This window comes from Panthera tigris, chromosome C2 (genome assembly GCF_018350195.1).
Source record: "Panthera tigris isolate Pti1 chromosome C2, P.tigris_Pti1_mat1.1, whole genome shotgun sequence".
Taxonomy (NCBI): domain Eukaryota; kingdom Metazoa; phylum Chordata; class Mammalia; order Carnivora; family Felidae; genus Panthera; species Panthera tigris.
In genome coordinates, this window is record NC_056668.1 from 5,632,921 (window position 1) to 5,648,710 (window position 15,790).

Genomic DNA, 15,790 nt, shown 5'->3' on the forward strand with positions numbered 1-15,790 from the left:
ATAAGTTGGTTCTTTGAATGCTATTTGCTGCTTTAACGGCCCTGGAAAATGAAGCCGGACCCTTCCAAATCCTGCCTGGATCTCTCATCCTGATGCGTGAGCTGCCACACTAAGTGACCACGTGGAAGCCAGCTCTCAGCTTGAATCTAAGTTGCACGGTGCTCCTGAGACCTCCTTCCGTACTGGCTCATCCAGGCCTCTGATCAGGCCTGTATCGTGATTCCTGATTCCGGGCATCTCGTCCATCTTTAAGCCTTTCCCATTAGCCCTGGACCCAGTCAGATTATAAACCTGCAACTGAGGTCATTCCTACCCGTCACTTTTGTTGAGCCTCATCCGTGCTCAAAACCCTTCTCTTCTGCATCTACCGTAACATTTTCTGAGAATGTCCCCTGTGCTGAAGTCCCGTTTTAGACGAGTGAGTGGGTGAGATTTCAGGCATGCTTGTGGGAATCCTTGTGCGCTTGGAGCTTGCATTCAGGTCCTTGGAAACCAACATTCGATACAGACCGGTGGCCGCAGGAGGGGATGGAAGTGATCGGTTCTTGCTGAGCCGATGGCTGAAGGAGAGAGAACCAGAGGCTGAAGGAGAGAGAACGTGGATGGAGGCAGTCGAAGGAAACCGATGAGCTGGCGGTGGAGAATGAGTTGGGTTTTGACAGAGAAGGGAGAGGAGTAGTCTCTGATGCGGGGGAGCAGCGGGGAGAGGCTCATGAGATGGGAAAATGCAAGAGAGTTAGAACTTCCGTGCTTGTTCAGCAGCCCGAGAGAACCCTAGGTCATCAGGGAACGTCCAGGAACATCCTTGTTAAATCTCAACTACAGGTACAGCTGAGATTTGGAGAGAAGGGGCATGATCGAAGTGGTTTCTTAGGAAATTTGCCTTCTTCAGTAACCTGCAACCCGGATTCAAGATCTCTACCTGATTTCCTCTTTTTCCTTTCTTCCACCGTTAACTCCATTCATTTAGTTTCATTAAACAAATGAAAACATTTTTTTTCGATCACAATTTGATGCTATTTAACATCAAACTGGTTGATGGTTCTGAAACCATCTTCCACATTAGGATTTCTTCTTTACATACATCTACCTTTATCCCAGGTCAACACATGCTCCAAGGCTCAGATGTTTAAAGCATCATTGCAAACAAACTTGAAAATAAAGGGTGTTATGTACTAACTTGCCTTGGGATGATGTGAAGCTCATTGCCAGACAGATGGATTCAGGGGCCACCACTGTTCCACACCCCCGGTCCCCACTGGCCTGTTGCCCATTCAAACCAGAGAGAATCTCCAGGGTCACTTTCAAAACACTTTGGAATGTGCACCACAGTCCCTAACATCTCCTATACTGAATGTACAAAAATCCTGTTTCTATGGATTTGTAAAAAGGTAAGAGTTTTTCAGTGTTTCCAAGGATTTCGTTCATGTAAACACATCCCTAAGTTGAAATGACTGCTCAGCATACAAAATAATGATAAAACATAAACTCTGCCTGATACAGTTAGAATTTTGCCTTGTTTTTGCACATGCAAGCAATGCTTTCTCTTCATGTGATTTGTTAAATGTTTCTTTGATTTAAAAATGTCTAGCATAATTACGCTAGTTAGAATGTATTCTTACCCATGGGAGGGAAAAAAGGAAGATTTCTCCACCCTACCCATGCAACCAGATCACAGGCATGATTAATCTCCCAAACCCAAGGAGCTAAAAGTCAGCAAGCAGGTTCCTCTACTTCTGGAAGGTTTAGCTAAATTGGTTGCTGTGCTATGTAAACGTATTCTGATGGAAATTGCCTTTATTCCCTTCTCTCGCTTCTTGATCCGATGTGTAACCACCGTATTGGGATCCTGACCTAGTGTCTGAGGGGGTCTTAAACCTACACAGTGAGTCACTTGAAAAATTAGAATATTTAATGAGTCTAAACCTAATCTTAAAAAATATATATCATTTATATTTGGGTCACTGTATTTAACATTAAAAATTTTTTAATGTTTATTTATTTTTGAGAGAGAGAGACAGAGCATGAGCAGGGAAGGAGCAGAGAGAGAAAGGGAGACACAGAACCAGAAGCAGGCTCCAGACTCCGAGCTCTCTGCACAGAGCCCAACGCGGGGCTCTAACTCACGAGCCGTGAGATCATGACCTGAGCCGAAGTCAGACATTTAACCAACTGAACCACCCAGATGCCCCATGCTGTATTTAACACTTAAAAACTACATGAAATAAAAGAAATACCTGTTTTAAATTTGACTTAGAGATGACTCTTGCAGGGAAATTAATTTCATTAATTAATTAAATGATATAAATGCCACTCAGGGGTTGTGGTAAAACAATTTCCATGTCATCAAATTCTCAAAATCGAAACTCTTTCGATCTGGTTTCATACAAAGTGAAAAGTCATAGCTCATCACTGGAAAAACAAGATTGCATAGAGCTGTGCTTATAAAAAAGATCTCGAGTCAGGATCCCACGGTGCCGACTTGACTATGAACGCACTGGTTTACATGCCTGTTTCATCGGATCTCTATCGGATCTACGTATTTGCCTGAAATCAGACTGCTTGTTGAGGAAGACAGCTGCAATCCAAGAAAACCAAGTATGAGGAAACTTGCTTTAAAAGATGTGATTTTACTGCTCCTCTATAGCTCAGACTAACACTCCAGCATAACCGGCGGTATAATCCCACTGGGAGGGTGCCTATTAGGCAATTCATCAATATTTGCTGAAATTCATTAATGCTGCCCAGAACCTCCTTCTGCCTTCTCCCTGTGTGGATGCCGCTGCCTCGCGCTTTGCCCTTGATGAAGGACTAGCTCACCAGCCAGCCCCGCCCCATCTGCTCCCTAGCCACCATTCCTGGCTGCCCTGTGCTGGACACCCTTGCTCTCCTGCGGCCACCCTGCCTCTCCCAGCCGCTTTCTGCAGGCACCGCGCACTATGTCCTCACCTCCCAGGCCCGAGCCCTGGCCACCCGTCCAAGTCCACGGGGAACGGCCCCTTCCAACCGCTCCGAGTTTGCCGCTTCCTGGACGCCTGCTGGCCTTCGCATCCAGGGCCGGACACTCGACACTTGAGAGTCTCTCTGGTTTCCTAAGTGTTTACTCCCTCTCTCCAGTTGGATTGTCAGCACTTGGGGGACAGAGAAAGTCCTCATGCTCCTGAGGGCTCTAAGCCCACGGTTTGTAGTGAAATACAGACACACAGATACACGCACACCAGACAAAACACAAATACGCACACATACACACTTGCACACACTCGTATGCAAACACACATGTACTCACACACAGACCTAGCACAAATACACATACATGCTTACACATACACACATGTACTCACACAATGCACACGCAGACATAATACAAATACTCACATATGTACACTTGCACACAAGTAAGTATCTCTTGACTGCCTGAAAGTCTGCAAAACCTCCCTGCAAAATCACCGTTGTGCTGCTCTTATAATTGTAAAGAGTTTGGCTTCTTTTAAAAATCCAAGATGTTGGCTAACATGTTCTGTCTTCGACTCGGCAGACCCTCTGTCATTAGCAGAGACTAGCCAACTATAGCCTCACCCCTGCCCAGGTTACATCCCCATGAAATGATTCCAAAACAATTTGTGCCTTAAGGAAACAAGTCTGCCTTCTTGTCATTGGTGGACCCCCTTCGCATGCAGCTCTCAATTGGAAACACCTTTATTCTGGAACATTCCATTAAAGTGGAAGCTCCACGAGGGCAGGGACCTTGTTTTAAAAACTCATTTCTGGGGGCACCTAGGGGGCTCAGTCGGTTATGGGTTCGACTCTGGCTCAGGTCACGATCTCACGGTTTGTGAGTTGGAGCCCCATGTCGGGCTCTGTGCTGACAGCTCAGAGCCTGGAGCCTGCTTCAGATTCTGTGTCTCCCTCTCTCTACCCCTCCCCTGCTCACACTCTGTCTCTCTTTCTCTCTCAAAAATAAATATTTTAAAAAATTTTTTAATAAAATAAAACAAAAAATCATTTCTGCTCCCTGTCAGAGCAGCTCTTACTCAGTAGATTTTGCTAGGTGAAGGTGTAAAGATTGGTGTCCCCGTGTGACCGCTGGTGGACCTGAGGCACCACATGCGTACGTGGTGTTTCCGACCCCCGAGGAGGAGTACGCGGCCAAGGGCGGCTGTGCATGAGCTCACTGCAAACATCCCTGTCTCGACTCCTGTTAGGACACCTCCTACCTTCATCACCATGGCCGTCCGACCGGATTCCGCTTCCCTAAGAGGCTGGTGGGTGCGGGCTTCCCTCCTGTCCTCCTCAAGTTTTCCTTAGTGCGTTCTTTTCTTCTCCTCTTCAGGCTCCCAAGAAACATTTGCAAAATGGGATTATCCGTGGCTACCAGATAGGATACCGCGAGTACAGCACCGGGGGCAACTTCCAATTCAACATTATCAGTATCGACACCACTGGGGACAGTGAGATTTACACCCTGGACAACCTCAATAAGTTCACCCAGTACGGCCTGGTAGTGCAGGCCTGCAACCGGGCCGGGACGGGACCTTCTTCTCAGGAAATCATCACCACCACCCTCGAGGATGGTAGGTTCTGGAAGCGGCCGCTCGGGCCTTTCCTTCCTCAAGCGTCGGCTCTGGTCTGGTGGCCGCTCTGGCCCCCGACAGCCTGGCTCCTGCTGGCTCTGCCGTGACAAAGGTGCCAGGCCCGGGCCGGGGACTGGGGGTTCCAGGGAAACTTGCCTTAATTCACTCACCGGCTGCAGGGACTGGGTCTCACCCTTGACTGCAGAGCCCAAATCTGTTCCTCTCCAGCATCCCAATCATTCCAAGCAGGAGAATTGGGCTTTTCCCGAGTGCATCCAAGGCTCTCCCTAGGACCGACTAGGATGTAGAAATCTGATTTTCTAAGAATTTCTTCCAAGTCAATGTTAAAGGGGATTTTTCTTTATTTCTTTCATTTCTTATTTTTCTTCTTCTTCTTATTATTTTTCTTCTTATTATTATTTTATTATTATTATTATTATTATTATTATTATTACTATTATTATTATTATTTTGGATGCTTTCTATTTTCAACCACTCTGCACCAGAGAAAGGAATGAGCAGGGTCCTGGAGCAAATCTCACGGTGACCGAGCACCCCCTAGTGACCATGAGGAGTTACTTCACCCTTCTCCCATGCCTTCCAGTCGTGCTTGAAAAGCAATAGAGAATGAATGGTGTCCAGAGGCCCAAGGTTAGGGGCAGAGATAAGGCATGGGGTTCATTGTCACACTAAGTGTAGATTTTTAAGGCAGCAACTTCGCACGCTGGGGACTTGCATCCATAACTTCCGACCATTTTTACAGGGAGAGAAGTCTTACAAAACCAGGAACCCTAAAACTGGGATTTTTCTTTCCGACTCCATGGTCTTTGCAATCATGGTTACGTATGCCTTTTGGTTTTCACTTCAATGCTCATGGTGCACCGATGTGTGTGTTTCTGTTGATACTTTGTCCCTTCTCCCAGCCAGGCCATTTAAGCTTTGCATAAACTCAATGTGAAGAAAACAAGACCTCAGACATCCTTCCGGCCTCTGTCTTAACCCATTTTCCCTCTTTCCTCTGACAAAATATTATACTTTTGAAAGGGGAGGCTGGCCTGGGAGGAGGGCGACAGTGAATAAGCTATATGACTACATGTCTGCTCTGTAGCACTTTTCAGTAGCTAGGCTTCCAATTTACATGCCAGATGCAGCTAAATACAGAGGGTCACTTACAAGAGTGATGGGGAAATAAATCGGACAAGCCATGGTGTTTTACTCATGCAGTAATATCAGAAGCGTTCCCCATTCCCCAGTCCCAGTCCAGCCTCCTTCAAAGTGAAGCAATTAACTCAGAAAGGGAGACTATGGAAGTATGTTAGGACATAGACTCATATTATTTTACAGAAACTCATATATTTTACATTTTACGGAGTTATAATATTTGCATAGGGTAGTGGTACTCGGGGTTTTTTTTTTTCCTTAATTTTGTGGATTGAGTGCGATCTTTTTCTTTCCTTGCACGTTGCAGTGTTAAACTAATGTTGCTTATTCGGTATTGCTTTGCCACTTAAACCTCCCACGGTTGTTACAGATTCTAATTGTTTAATTTCAGTGCCCAGTTACCCCCCTGAAAATGTCCAAGCCATAGCAACATCACCAGAAAGCATATCAATATCCTGGTCCACACTTTCCAAGGAAGCCTTGAATGGAATTCTCCAGGGGTTCAGAGTCATTTACTGGGCCAACCTGATGGACGGAGGTAAGAGGGCTAAAAGAGCTGTTGAGTTTGCCCCCAAAGGATGTGTGCTGGGATTAGCAGGCCCTCCTCCTAATGTGGGATACAGGCTACGGAGGGCACATCTTTATCAGTGGACACAGTCTGCTTTCCCCCTGTCGTCCTGTTCTTAGGCTCTCACAGGTGTGCACAGCTGTTTAAAACATCATGTATCCTCCAAAAGTGATGTGAGGTAACGGAGTGGGTGGCATTTGGGACCTCTAGGCACGGATGCATTTTCCTAGATGAGTATCTATGCCAAGCCCCGCCTCCACATGCAGCACCAAGATGTTGATTTGTATCTAGAAAGTTCTACATGACGTGTATCCTAAAAGGCTGCCCTCTTCCAAATTCCCAATAGAACTCAGCAGGGAAACTTCTAAAGTGCCTGTAGCTGACCCAGGAGAGGGCTCAGGAGGAATGCCGGAATATTCCTCACGAGGAGCCATTTAATCCCAAACCTCCTTCTGTCTTTTTCCCCTTCTCCTTCCCCACCTCCCGTTTCTCTTCTGTCGTTCTTCTTGTTTCTCTGTGTTTGTTTTTATTTTTCTTCCAAGTTACAGGACAAAATCCTTCTGTTGGTTTGGGCAAGACTCTGAATGAGAGCCTGCTCAGATAGAGGCGAGGTTGGGCCCAGAACTTTCTTGGGGAGAGTACCTCTCGGTGTGCCTGCTTTCAGAGGGTGGGTGTCGCTGAACCAGACTGAGCGCCTCTCCGTGAGCGGGATAGACACACACCCGTACCACAGCCCTCACGGGGAAGCTACTAAGGCCTGCATCCCAAGACCGTGTGGCCCACGCTCCCACCCTCCCCTTCAGTCCAGTCCCAGCCTCCTCCTGCACCTCCCGTCCCAGGGCAGGGGGGTGCCTCTCCCCTTGTGTGGGGCTTCTTTGAACCCCTCTGACTGCATGTGGCCTCCTGGTGCGTGCTTGCCTCTGAGTTTGGGCAAACACAGCCAGAGCCCCCAGATATATCTCGAGTCTGCTCTGCCAAGCAGGTGGCTGTCCCCACCCAGGTAAACAGAGCACATGGGGCCTCGGAGGCCGCAGGGGGCTCTAATATTGATGCCACAGTACAGGAAGGAAGACACGTTAATAAATAAGCTAAGTAAATAGCAGTTTGGGGAGCCTTAGTTACTTATGTCTTCGTCAGACCTGCTTCTCAGGGCTCAGTAAGGATTCACCTGCTCCATCCGAGGCAGGCACACTGAGTATCTACTCTGTGCTGGCCTCGTGCTAGACCAGTGAGCCCAGAAGAATCTAGTGAACATAGAACCACAAACCCGGTAATGCACAGCCATCCTCCACAGAGGGACAGAACTACGTAAATGATTCTTTGACAACTTCACCCTCTTGTCCCCCAAAAGAGCTCTTTTAAAATCCCACAGAGGTAAAGTGTAGAGCAAAAATATTTGTAAAAAGCATCTATTTTGTTGACAGTGTCATGCTATATCATCGTATATTCTTGTTCTGGTTTCTCGTCCCCCTCTTGAATGACGTCAAGTTAGAACACCTGAGCGCACTCCCTTAAAGGCAGCGTGACACCGAAATGATTTTGTTGTTCTTCCTGTTGGAAGTGTTTTCCAGAACCCGGTGGTGACGACTCATCCGTATTTTCACACATCGCTCCCATTCGCAATATTGCCTATTAACACCTTAGCTCTACGAAGGGTAATGTGGTGAAGACAGCTCTTTTGACTTGACGCTTCTAAGCGTTAAATACTTGAATATTCAAAAACATGAAAGGCTTTAAGTAAAGACTGCTTGGAAATGCATCCGGTTCCTAAAGATACGTTGGCTCACGGTATTCGGATCAAAGCGATGTGCTTAATGCCTAATGTGGGAGTTCTATACTTAATCTCCGAAAGATGAGAAAGAAACCCTTAGAGACATAAACCTGCTACGAACACTCACTCCTTACCTGCTGCTTATAGGAAGTGACATTTATGAATTAGCAGGTGATTCCACGGGATCACTGATACTTCTGCAAAAACTTCTCAGGCTGCGGCCCGAGGCTCCCACGGACGTGAGACATCGTGACTGTGTAAAGGACTGGACCCACTCACCCACACCCCCACAGCCACACTCGCACGCACCCCCACACACTCACGCACACAGACTCACACGCAGCCTCACACATATATCTACACGCTCATAGGCACACACACTCGCAGAGTGGGAGACCCAGGTTGTCACTACCACTGTGATTAGCAATTGCCCCGAATGCTTTCAAATATGTACATCAGAAAAGCATTTGTTATTGTTAACGTGATCAGATAAAGCTGGTTAATATATCTGATAGGACAGGCGAGCCACACACCACGTTGGTGAAATTTCCGAGTGTCTTATCATCTGAAAGCTCAGTACTTTGCAAGACCTCACAAAGCCGTTCATCTGAGATTGCTAGAAAACTTGTGCACGCCGAAGTCCCGTTTCCGTCTGAATCCGAACCGGATTCTGAAGCGAGGAGGCATTTAGGTGCCATCCGGCTGTTAGCGTCGATGGTCGGCCAGTTCACGGCACTTCAAAAACGTTATTCCCACCCCCGTTTTTTGTCTTAAACCCCTTTGAGAACGAGGGAGGGCATCGATACATAAAACAGTTTGTTTTCCAACAGAAAGTGAAAAAAATGTTAGAGTAGAAATGATACCTCTAAATTCATTTCATGTATTTATTTCATGTTATTTTAGTCATGATTTCACCTGAGCGTCATTCTTCAGTTCCTGTTTGTTTTTTAATAACCTTACTGAGGCTGTAAAAGGTAGATGATAGAAATCCTCCTTAAGCCATAAAAAAAAAGTACAAGGGCTCAAAAGAATGGCAAATGAGGCATGCCGTTTGGATTGGGCCTTTTGTCATAATTGTCCTCTTTAGTTTCTGCAGATCCACTAAAGATCAAGTGTCTGTCAGTCAGGACCATGCCCTTCCCCTTGGGGCATCGAGAGTGAGGTGCATGTGTGGCACATATTAGGAAGGTCTGGGGGGTGATCTTGAACTGGGGCTCTGACCGCAGTCACATTCCTGGTTCATGAATAAATCAGTTCCTCAAAGCAGTATGAACCCCAATACGAGTAAACATCCAAGTGTTCATTCTAATCTGTCTCATGCTTCTTGACCAGATGGAATTCTTCTGTTTTAACTGTTGCTTGAAAAAGATGGGGGCAACCCCCTCCACCTTGTCCCTCTTAGCCGCCCTCTTCCCCATCACTGTCTCTCATCCAGGAGCCGCACTGATGAATCAGCACCTCTGTCTCTCGCAGCAAATGACTGCAGCCTGCTTTCTCCACCAGGGAGAGACTCCCGGGTCCTTCTTAAAGATAACAATTGCAAAAAAACAAAAGCAAAACCCCAGAGACCCCAGAGGTTAAATAATTTAGACAAGGTCTCATAACTGGCTGCTGGCACGCAGCCCTGTGAAACCCCATTTTCCTGGTGTGTGTGTGTGTGTGCATGTGTGTGTGTGTGTGTGTGTGTGTGAGATCTTTGGCACAGCATAGAAATTCCTAAATCTGAAAAGATCTTGATGACATCTATACTTAAGGTTTTTCCCATTAGCATTTGAAGTGTTTATCCTCATGCCACTGACCCCTATTAGATACGTTTAGGAAAACGAACGTTGCAAGTGCATAGGACGGTATGAAGAGCCATGGTGGTCGCCAGGTAGAACCTTCCTTCGGGGGGAGACTTCCTCACCCTTCTGGCCTGACAGTTGTCCACTCTCTGAATGTGCGGCAACCCCACACACGAGCAAATATCTTTTCACCTTTGTAAGCCATCTCTTGAGGCTTCCAAGTCGTGGCCCCAAGAAGTCCGCATACACTGCTGACCTCCCCAGAAGACACCCGGCCAAAGACCCCTCCTGGGGACCCCCGTCCTTGCCCACTTTCTCCCCCAGCAAAGCGTCCTGCCGCAGAGTTGGCCCACAGTCTGCTCAAGGCGGTGACGGGCCTCTGGCTCGTGTCTGCAGCTGGGTCTGTGACCCAACATCCCTCACATCCCCCACAGCCCTCCCCCCCCCATGCAGAGGCCCCAGCACGTGCGTGACAAGCCTTGGCCACCCCATGACTATTTTAGATTCAGCTTTTCTCCTATGTCCAGCTCAACCTTGATCCTTCGAGTGGCGAACACCAAAGAGACAAGAAGACACTCTGTGGTCTTCATAATCACAGAATACGTGGCTGTTAATTACTAGGTGGCCTTCTGTGCGACGTGTGAGAAGGACAGGAGGGCGGGAAGAGAAAGCCACGCTGGTGGAGAGCTCAATAATCTGACCGACATGATGTTTTCCACTGAGTGGCCACCGCAGAGCACGGAGACCGTGGTCTGTGGACCTGAGGCCGTGCACTGTGGCTCCACGGCCCATGCTCTCGGCCACTCTGCTAGGCTCCGTGACCTTAGGCAAGGTACCTCCCTGCTGTGGTTTCCTCGCCTGTAACATGCAGGCCAAGAACAGGATTGGTGTGCTGGCTAAATGAGTTAGCATCTGAAGCCAGAACAGCGCTGGCCCGTAAGTGGGTCCTACTGCTTGTCGACTGTAAGCACAGGTGCACAGGTGGCCTTGGCTACGGCCAGCCACCCAACGAACAGTCCCTCCTGGACCTGTGCTCCGCCCGTCCTCTTAGTCATGGGGGGCCCAGGCCCGCAGGCAGTGCCCATCCTCCACGGCTGGCTGTGCCCGGGGGTGAGTGGTCCTCAAGCCTCTCTCTCCTGCATGAGCTGCTCCGTAGGTGGCTCATTTCAGAACCTAGAACACCCGTGGAGGTACTTAACACATCGTTGTAAGTTTTCTCAAATTGCCCTGTCTGATACGCCTAAGAAGGGAGAGCAAAACGTTCCCTCTCTGAGTATTATTAGCTGATCCCACTCCAGAAAATGAAGCGTTTTTAGCTGACGCCAAGTTTCTGACACATCAGCGTGTCACTTTGGCAAAGAAGCTGGGGGGGTGGGGGGCAGCGGCGGGGGTTCGCTCCAGGGAAGAGGAGCCGCCTCATCTCAGCTCAGACACCTGAGAAGTCAGGTGCTGAAAAATACACGTACGTTAAAGTACAATTTGTTTGTTAAACAACAGACAAAACTCGACTTGCAGAAGCTTTTCTTTAATATATTTTTTTAGCTTTATTTATTTATTTTGAGAGAGAGAGGGAGAGAGAGGATTCTCAAGCAGGGCCTGCACGGTCAGCACGGAGCCTGATGTGGGGATTCGATCTCAGAAACCGTGAGGTCAGGACCTGCGCCGAAACCAAGAGTCAGATGCTTAACAGATCGAGCACCCAGGCGCCCCTGACTTGCAGAAGTTTTTTGGTGAGCAGTTAGAAATGCACCTGCAGGGGGCGCCTGGGTGGCTGGGTCCGTTTAGCATCCGACTCTTGGTTTCGGCTCAGGTCATGATCTTGCGGTTTCGTGGGTTCGAGACCCACATGAGGCTCTGCGCTGACAGCACAAAGCCTGCTTGGGAATCTCTCTCTCTGTCCCTCTTTCTCTGCCCCTCCCCAACTCGTGCTGTGTCTGTCTCTCTCAAAATAAGTAAATAAACTTAGCAGAGTGAGCCCTGTACAGCCCCAAGCTCCCGGGGCTGAGTGTGGGGGGCACGCTTGATTGGCTGCTGGCCCCGGCCGTCGGGTTGGGTGGTAACACTTGGGAGTGACCTGCTCCGTTTTCCAGACTGATGTTCTGCCGTGTTCCGTGGCAGTTGCACATGAATGAGTGTCGGTGCCGTGTGCAGGCTGTGCACGGTCCCTCTGGGCCATCTCAGGGTGTGGCAGCTAGTGGGCGAGCACCGGGGCTGGCCAGTGAGCACGCCCACAGCCAGTCACCGGATCCTGTTCTCTTGTCCTCCAGAGCTGGGCGAGATTAAAAACGTCACCACAACGCAGCCTTCCCTAGAGCTGGACGGGCTGGAGAAATATACCAACTACAGCATCCAGGTGCTGGCCTTCACCCGTGCGGGGGACGGCGTCAGAAGTGAGCAGATCTTCACTCGGACCAAAGAGGATGGTAAGAGACGGGGCAGGTGTGGATGGGACTCCAGGGGACACATAGGGCCCCACAGAGGGACAGCATCCCGGGCAGCAGCCAGTGTTGGGAGGGCTGGGTCCTGGAGACCAGTGTTCCTCTGTCAGCCTGGCCTTGACTTTGCTCTGGACAGACCTTTTGCTGCCCTGCCAGAATATTCCAGCTCAATTCAGACCATTGACTCCCTGTGTCGCCTTTGTTCGTTGTATCCTTTGTTCCTCTCTCCTATAGTTTTTCTTCTTTTTAAAATTTTTTGGCCAAGTATTATTTAAACAAAAATGCCTTTATCCCAGAGCTGTAAAGCAGGTCGTACCTGTTTTGTGTCCCATCAGAATAATTTTAGTGACGCTTCAGCTCTGAGGGTAGGCTCTGATTATTTCCATGCTTCCACTTGAAAATTATGTAATGGCCTAAGTCATATTATTCTGTGCCAGCTTTAGAATCACTTCAGAATAAATCCTTAATTTGAGATCTTCATAGTAATCGTTTTTGACTTCTTAGAAGAACTGATAATGATTTAGTAAAATTTTAAATCATGGCTCACTTCAGTTCAGACCATTAATTCTTGCTGTTCCACACCATCTGGACTTGGTTCTGTGGCTCTTTCCCCAACCTACCAAAACTCTCTGGCAAGTGGTTTTTTCCTAAGTTTTTTAAAAGTTTATTTATTTATTTTGAGAGAGAGAGAGCGCGTGTGGGAGGGTCAGAGAGAGAGGGAGAGAGAATCCCAAGCGGGGTCCGCACTGCCAGCGTAGAGCCCGATGCAGGGGCTCGAACTTGGCAAACCATGAGCTCATGACCTGAGCCAAGATCAAAAAGCCAGAAGCTTAACCGATTGAGCCACCCAGGCGCCCCTTTGTATTATTTTAAGGGAAACCTGAAGGGCCATATCTGAGCCTGTCTGAAGAACAGCTGAAGTTGTGATAAATGTTACAGCAACAGTGAGAAAAGCAGGTCTCCGCCTGGAGAAAGGAAAGAGCAAAACGGATGTCCAGTGATACCCATGTGGGACTCTCCAGATGGGAGTGCAGAATTGTACCAGAGGTAGGGGCAGGATGAGGCACCGGTGCACCTACATTCCGTGCAGGTTTGGGCTCGCCGAACTGTTTTGTCTTCTTGCCAGGACTCTGCTCCCAGGAAGCCGGGCAGGGTGCAGGGGGGAGGTGTTACCCACATAGAACATGCAACATCAAACACACTGTGGTTCCATCCACATCCGTCCTGTGGAAGCCCCAGGCTCAGAGGCCTGGGTGGACTCTTCCTTCAGCCTTTTCTGTCCCCTAACAGAGCTTCTCTGACACCCGCAGCATAGTACCTCTCACCTTACTCTCTGCCCTCCCCTCCGCAAACCCAGCCCTTCTTCCCCCCAACTGGTCCCATCCATCTATCCATCTATGCTCACACCTTATTTTCACTGTCTCTGTCGCCCTTCTTGCTTTATTGGGGGCACACACAAATTCATCCTCATTAGCTGTAGCTTTTCTAGAATACACAGGCAGTTCTTTCCAGGAATGTGCAGGTGTCAGCCAATTCTGCCCAAGGAAATGGATTATTTAGGGCAATCCGAGGTCAGAATGAAATGCCATTAGAAAGTCACACATTAATGGAGAGATCTACAAAGCTGTGTCCTAAGTGAAGGGGGTCATAATTTAATTTTTAGAAATGCGGTAGACAAAGAGCTGTGTCTAGAAGCTGGCTGTGTCACTTGCTGCCCAAGGGACTTCGGGCACCTTACCTAACCTTCTCTGAACTGATGTACAAAATTGACATCATAATCAGACTGCACAGAGTTAAGATATAAAAAGTCAAGTGATGTCTGCAAACACCCAGCCTGACACATAGTGGGATGGTTCTGACACTAGATGTTTGATTATTTGATCTTCACTCCTTCGGAGTGGGGGCGGAACACTCTTTTGCCCTGCTAAGCAATAACACAAATGTCACTGGAATTATTATTTAAAGAGCAAATTGATCGGCAACACAAATTTTGACACCTGCATTTTTTAGACGAAGGTACAGAAATCCGTTAAGAAGGGAAGGCTCGCCACGGCTTTTTGACCGGTAATTTGGATCAATTTGTAATTAATTCTCCACTTTTAGAAATCATAGGGTTCTCTCTCAACACTTGATCCCGACACATAAGGTCTAATTTGTCATTCAGCCACTCTGTGCTTTTGTACCCAATGCTGATGGTATATGGAGGTGCCGTTGATTGTAGAGGGCCCTGCCCTCCCGCAGGAAGGAGGTGAAGGACCCACTGGTCCAGGTGTACCTCCAGACAGAGATGCAAGCCCCGAATGTCAGTATTTACTCGGGATGAATCGCCAGCATTTTGAAAACAAAGCCGAGCGGAGATTCAGTAGAAATCGAGAAAAACTGGTATAATAAGCTTATCTCCCGGATTCACATGAAACATTCACTAATTTAAAATGGTGAAGAACTGAGCTAGTCACCATGGTTAACTCAAGACCTAACATAAATAGGCACTCGAGCAATTGATAGAACTGAATGCAAGTTGGTGTCTAATTGAAAGAAACAACAAGGCTAATTACCATAGAAGGAATGCTTAATCAGATTGAGAATACACAACCTGTTTAAACTTGTGCTACAAAATCTTACAGTTTTGAAGTTCGGATTAACCTGCCAGGTTCAATTAAATTATGTAAGATTGTGGATAAAATTCCAGTAAAATAATAATTGCCAACATTCATTAAGTTCTTCCTCAGTAAGGCACTAATCTAGGCACAGAGTAAAGTTTCAGTGTTTGTTGATAGTCTCACAAGGAAAGAAATATTTATGCATTGAAAGCAAGCATTAAATTTGGCTCTCTCTGCCCAATTTCTTTCTTTTTTTTTTAAGAGCTGTAGTATTTTTTGAGAGAGAGAGAGAGTGTGTGTGTGTGCACACAAGCAGGGGAGGGACAGAGGAGGAAGGAGAGAGAATCCCAAGCAGATTCCACGCTTAGCACAGAGCCCTATACAGGGCTCAATCCCATGACCACAAGAGCATGACCTGCACCAAAGTCGAGTCAGACACTCAACCAACTGAGCTACCCAGGCACCCTGGCCCAATACATTTCTTTTTTTTCTTTTAAATTTTTTTTATTTATTATTTTTGAGAGAGAGAAAGCACGTGAGTAGGGAAGGGGCGAGGTGGGGGGGTACAGAGGATCCGAAGTGGGCTCTGTGCTGATAGCAGAGAGCCCGATGCAGGGCTCGAACTCACAAACCGTGAGACCATGACCTGGCCAAAGCCAAACGCTTAACTGACTGAGCCACCCAGGTGCACCCCCCCATCCATACATTTCTTAAATGAGGTCCCTAAACCCCCCGTGTCAGGAGGCCTAGAGTTTAAGTTGTGTCATTTGGTCACTGATCATCTTTTTTTTTTTAATGTTTATTTATTTTTGAGAAAGAGAGAGACACTGAGTGTGAACAGGGGAGGGGCAGAGAGAGAGGGAGACACAGAATCTGAAGCAGGCTCCAGGCTCTGAG

At 47.7% G+C, this 15,790-nt stretch overlaps 1 protein-coding gene across 1 annotated transcript in view; it reads left to right on the forward strand.

Annotated features, from left to right (window-relative positions):
• DSCAM (DS cell adhesion molecule) overlaps positions 1 to 15,790 on the forward strand; it is a 763,813-nt gene that overhangs the window by 655,654 nt on the left and 92,369 nt on the right. Inside the window, exons 18-20 of the mRNA XM_042956621.1 lie at positions 4,331 to 4,571; positions 6,124 to 6,270; positions 12,123 to 12,278. Of these exons, the coding sequence (XP_042812555.1) occupies positions 4,331 to 4,571; positions 6,124 to 6,270; positions 12,123 to 12,278 (544 nt within the window). The remainder of the gene's footprint in view (positions 1 to 4,330; positions 4,572 to 6,123; positions 6,271 to 12,122; positions 12,279 to 15,790) is intronic.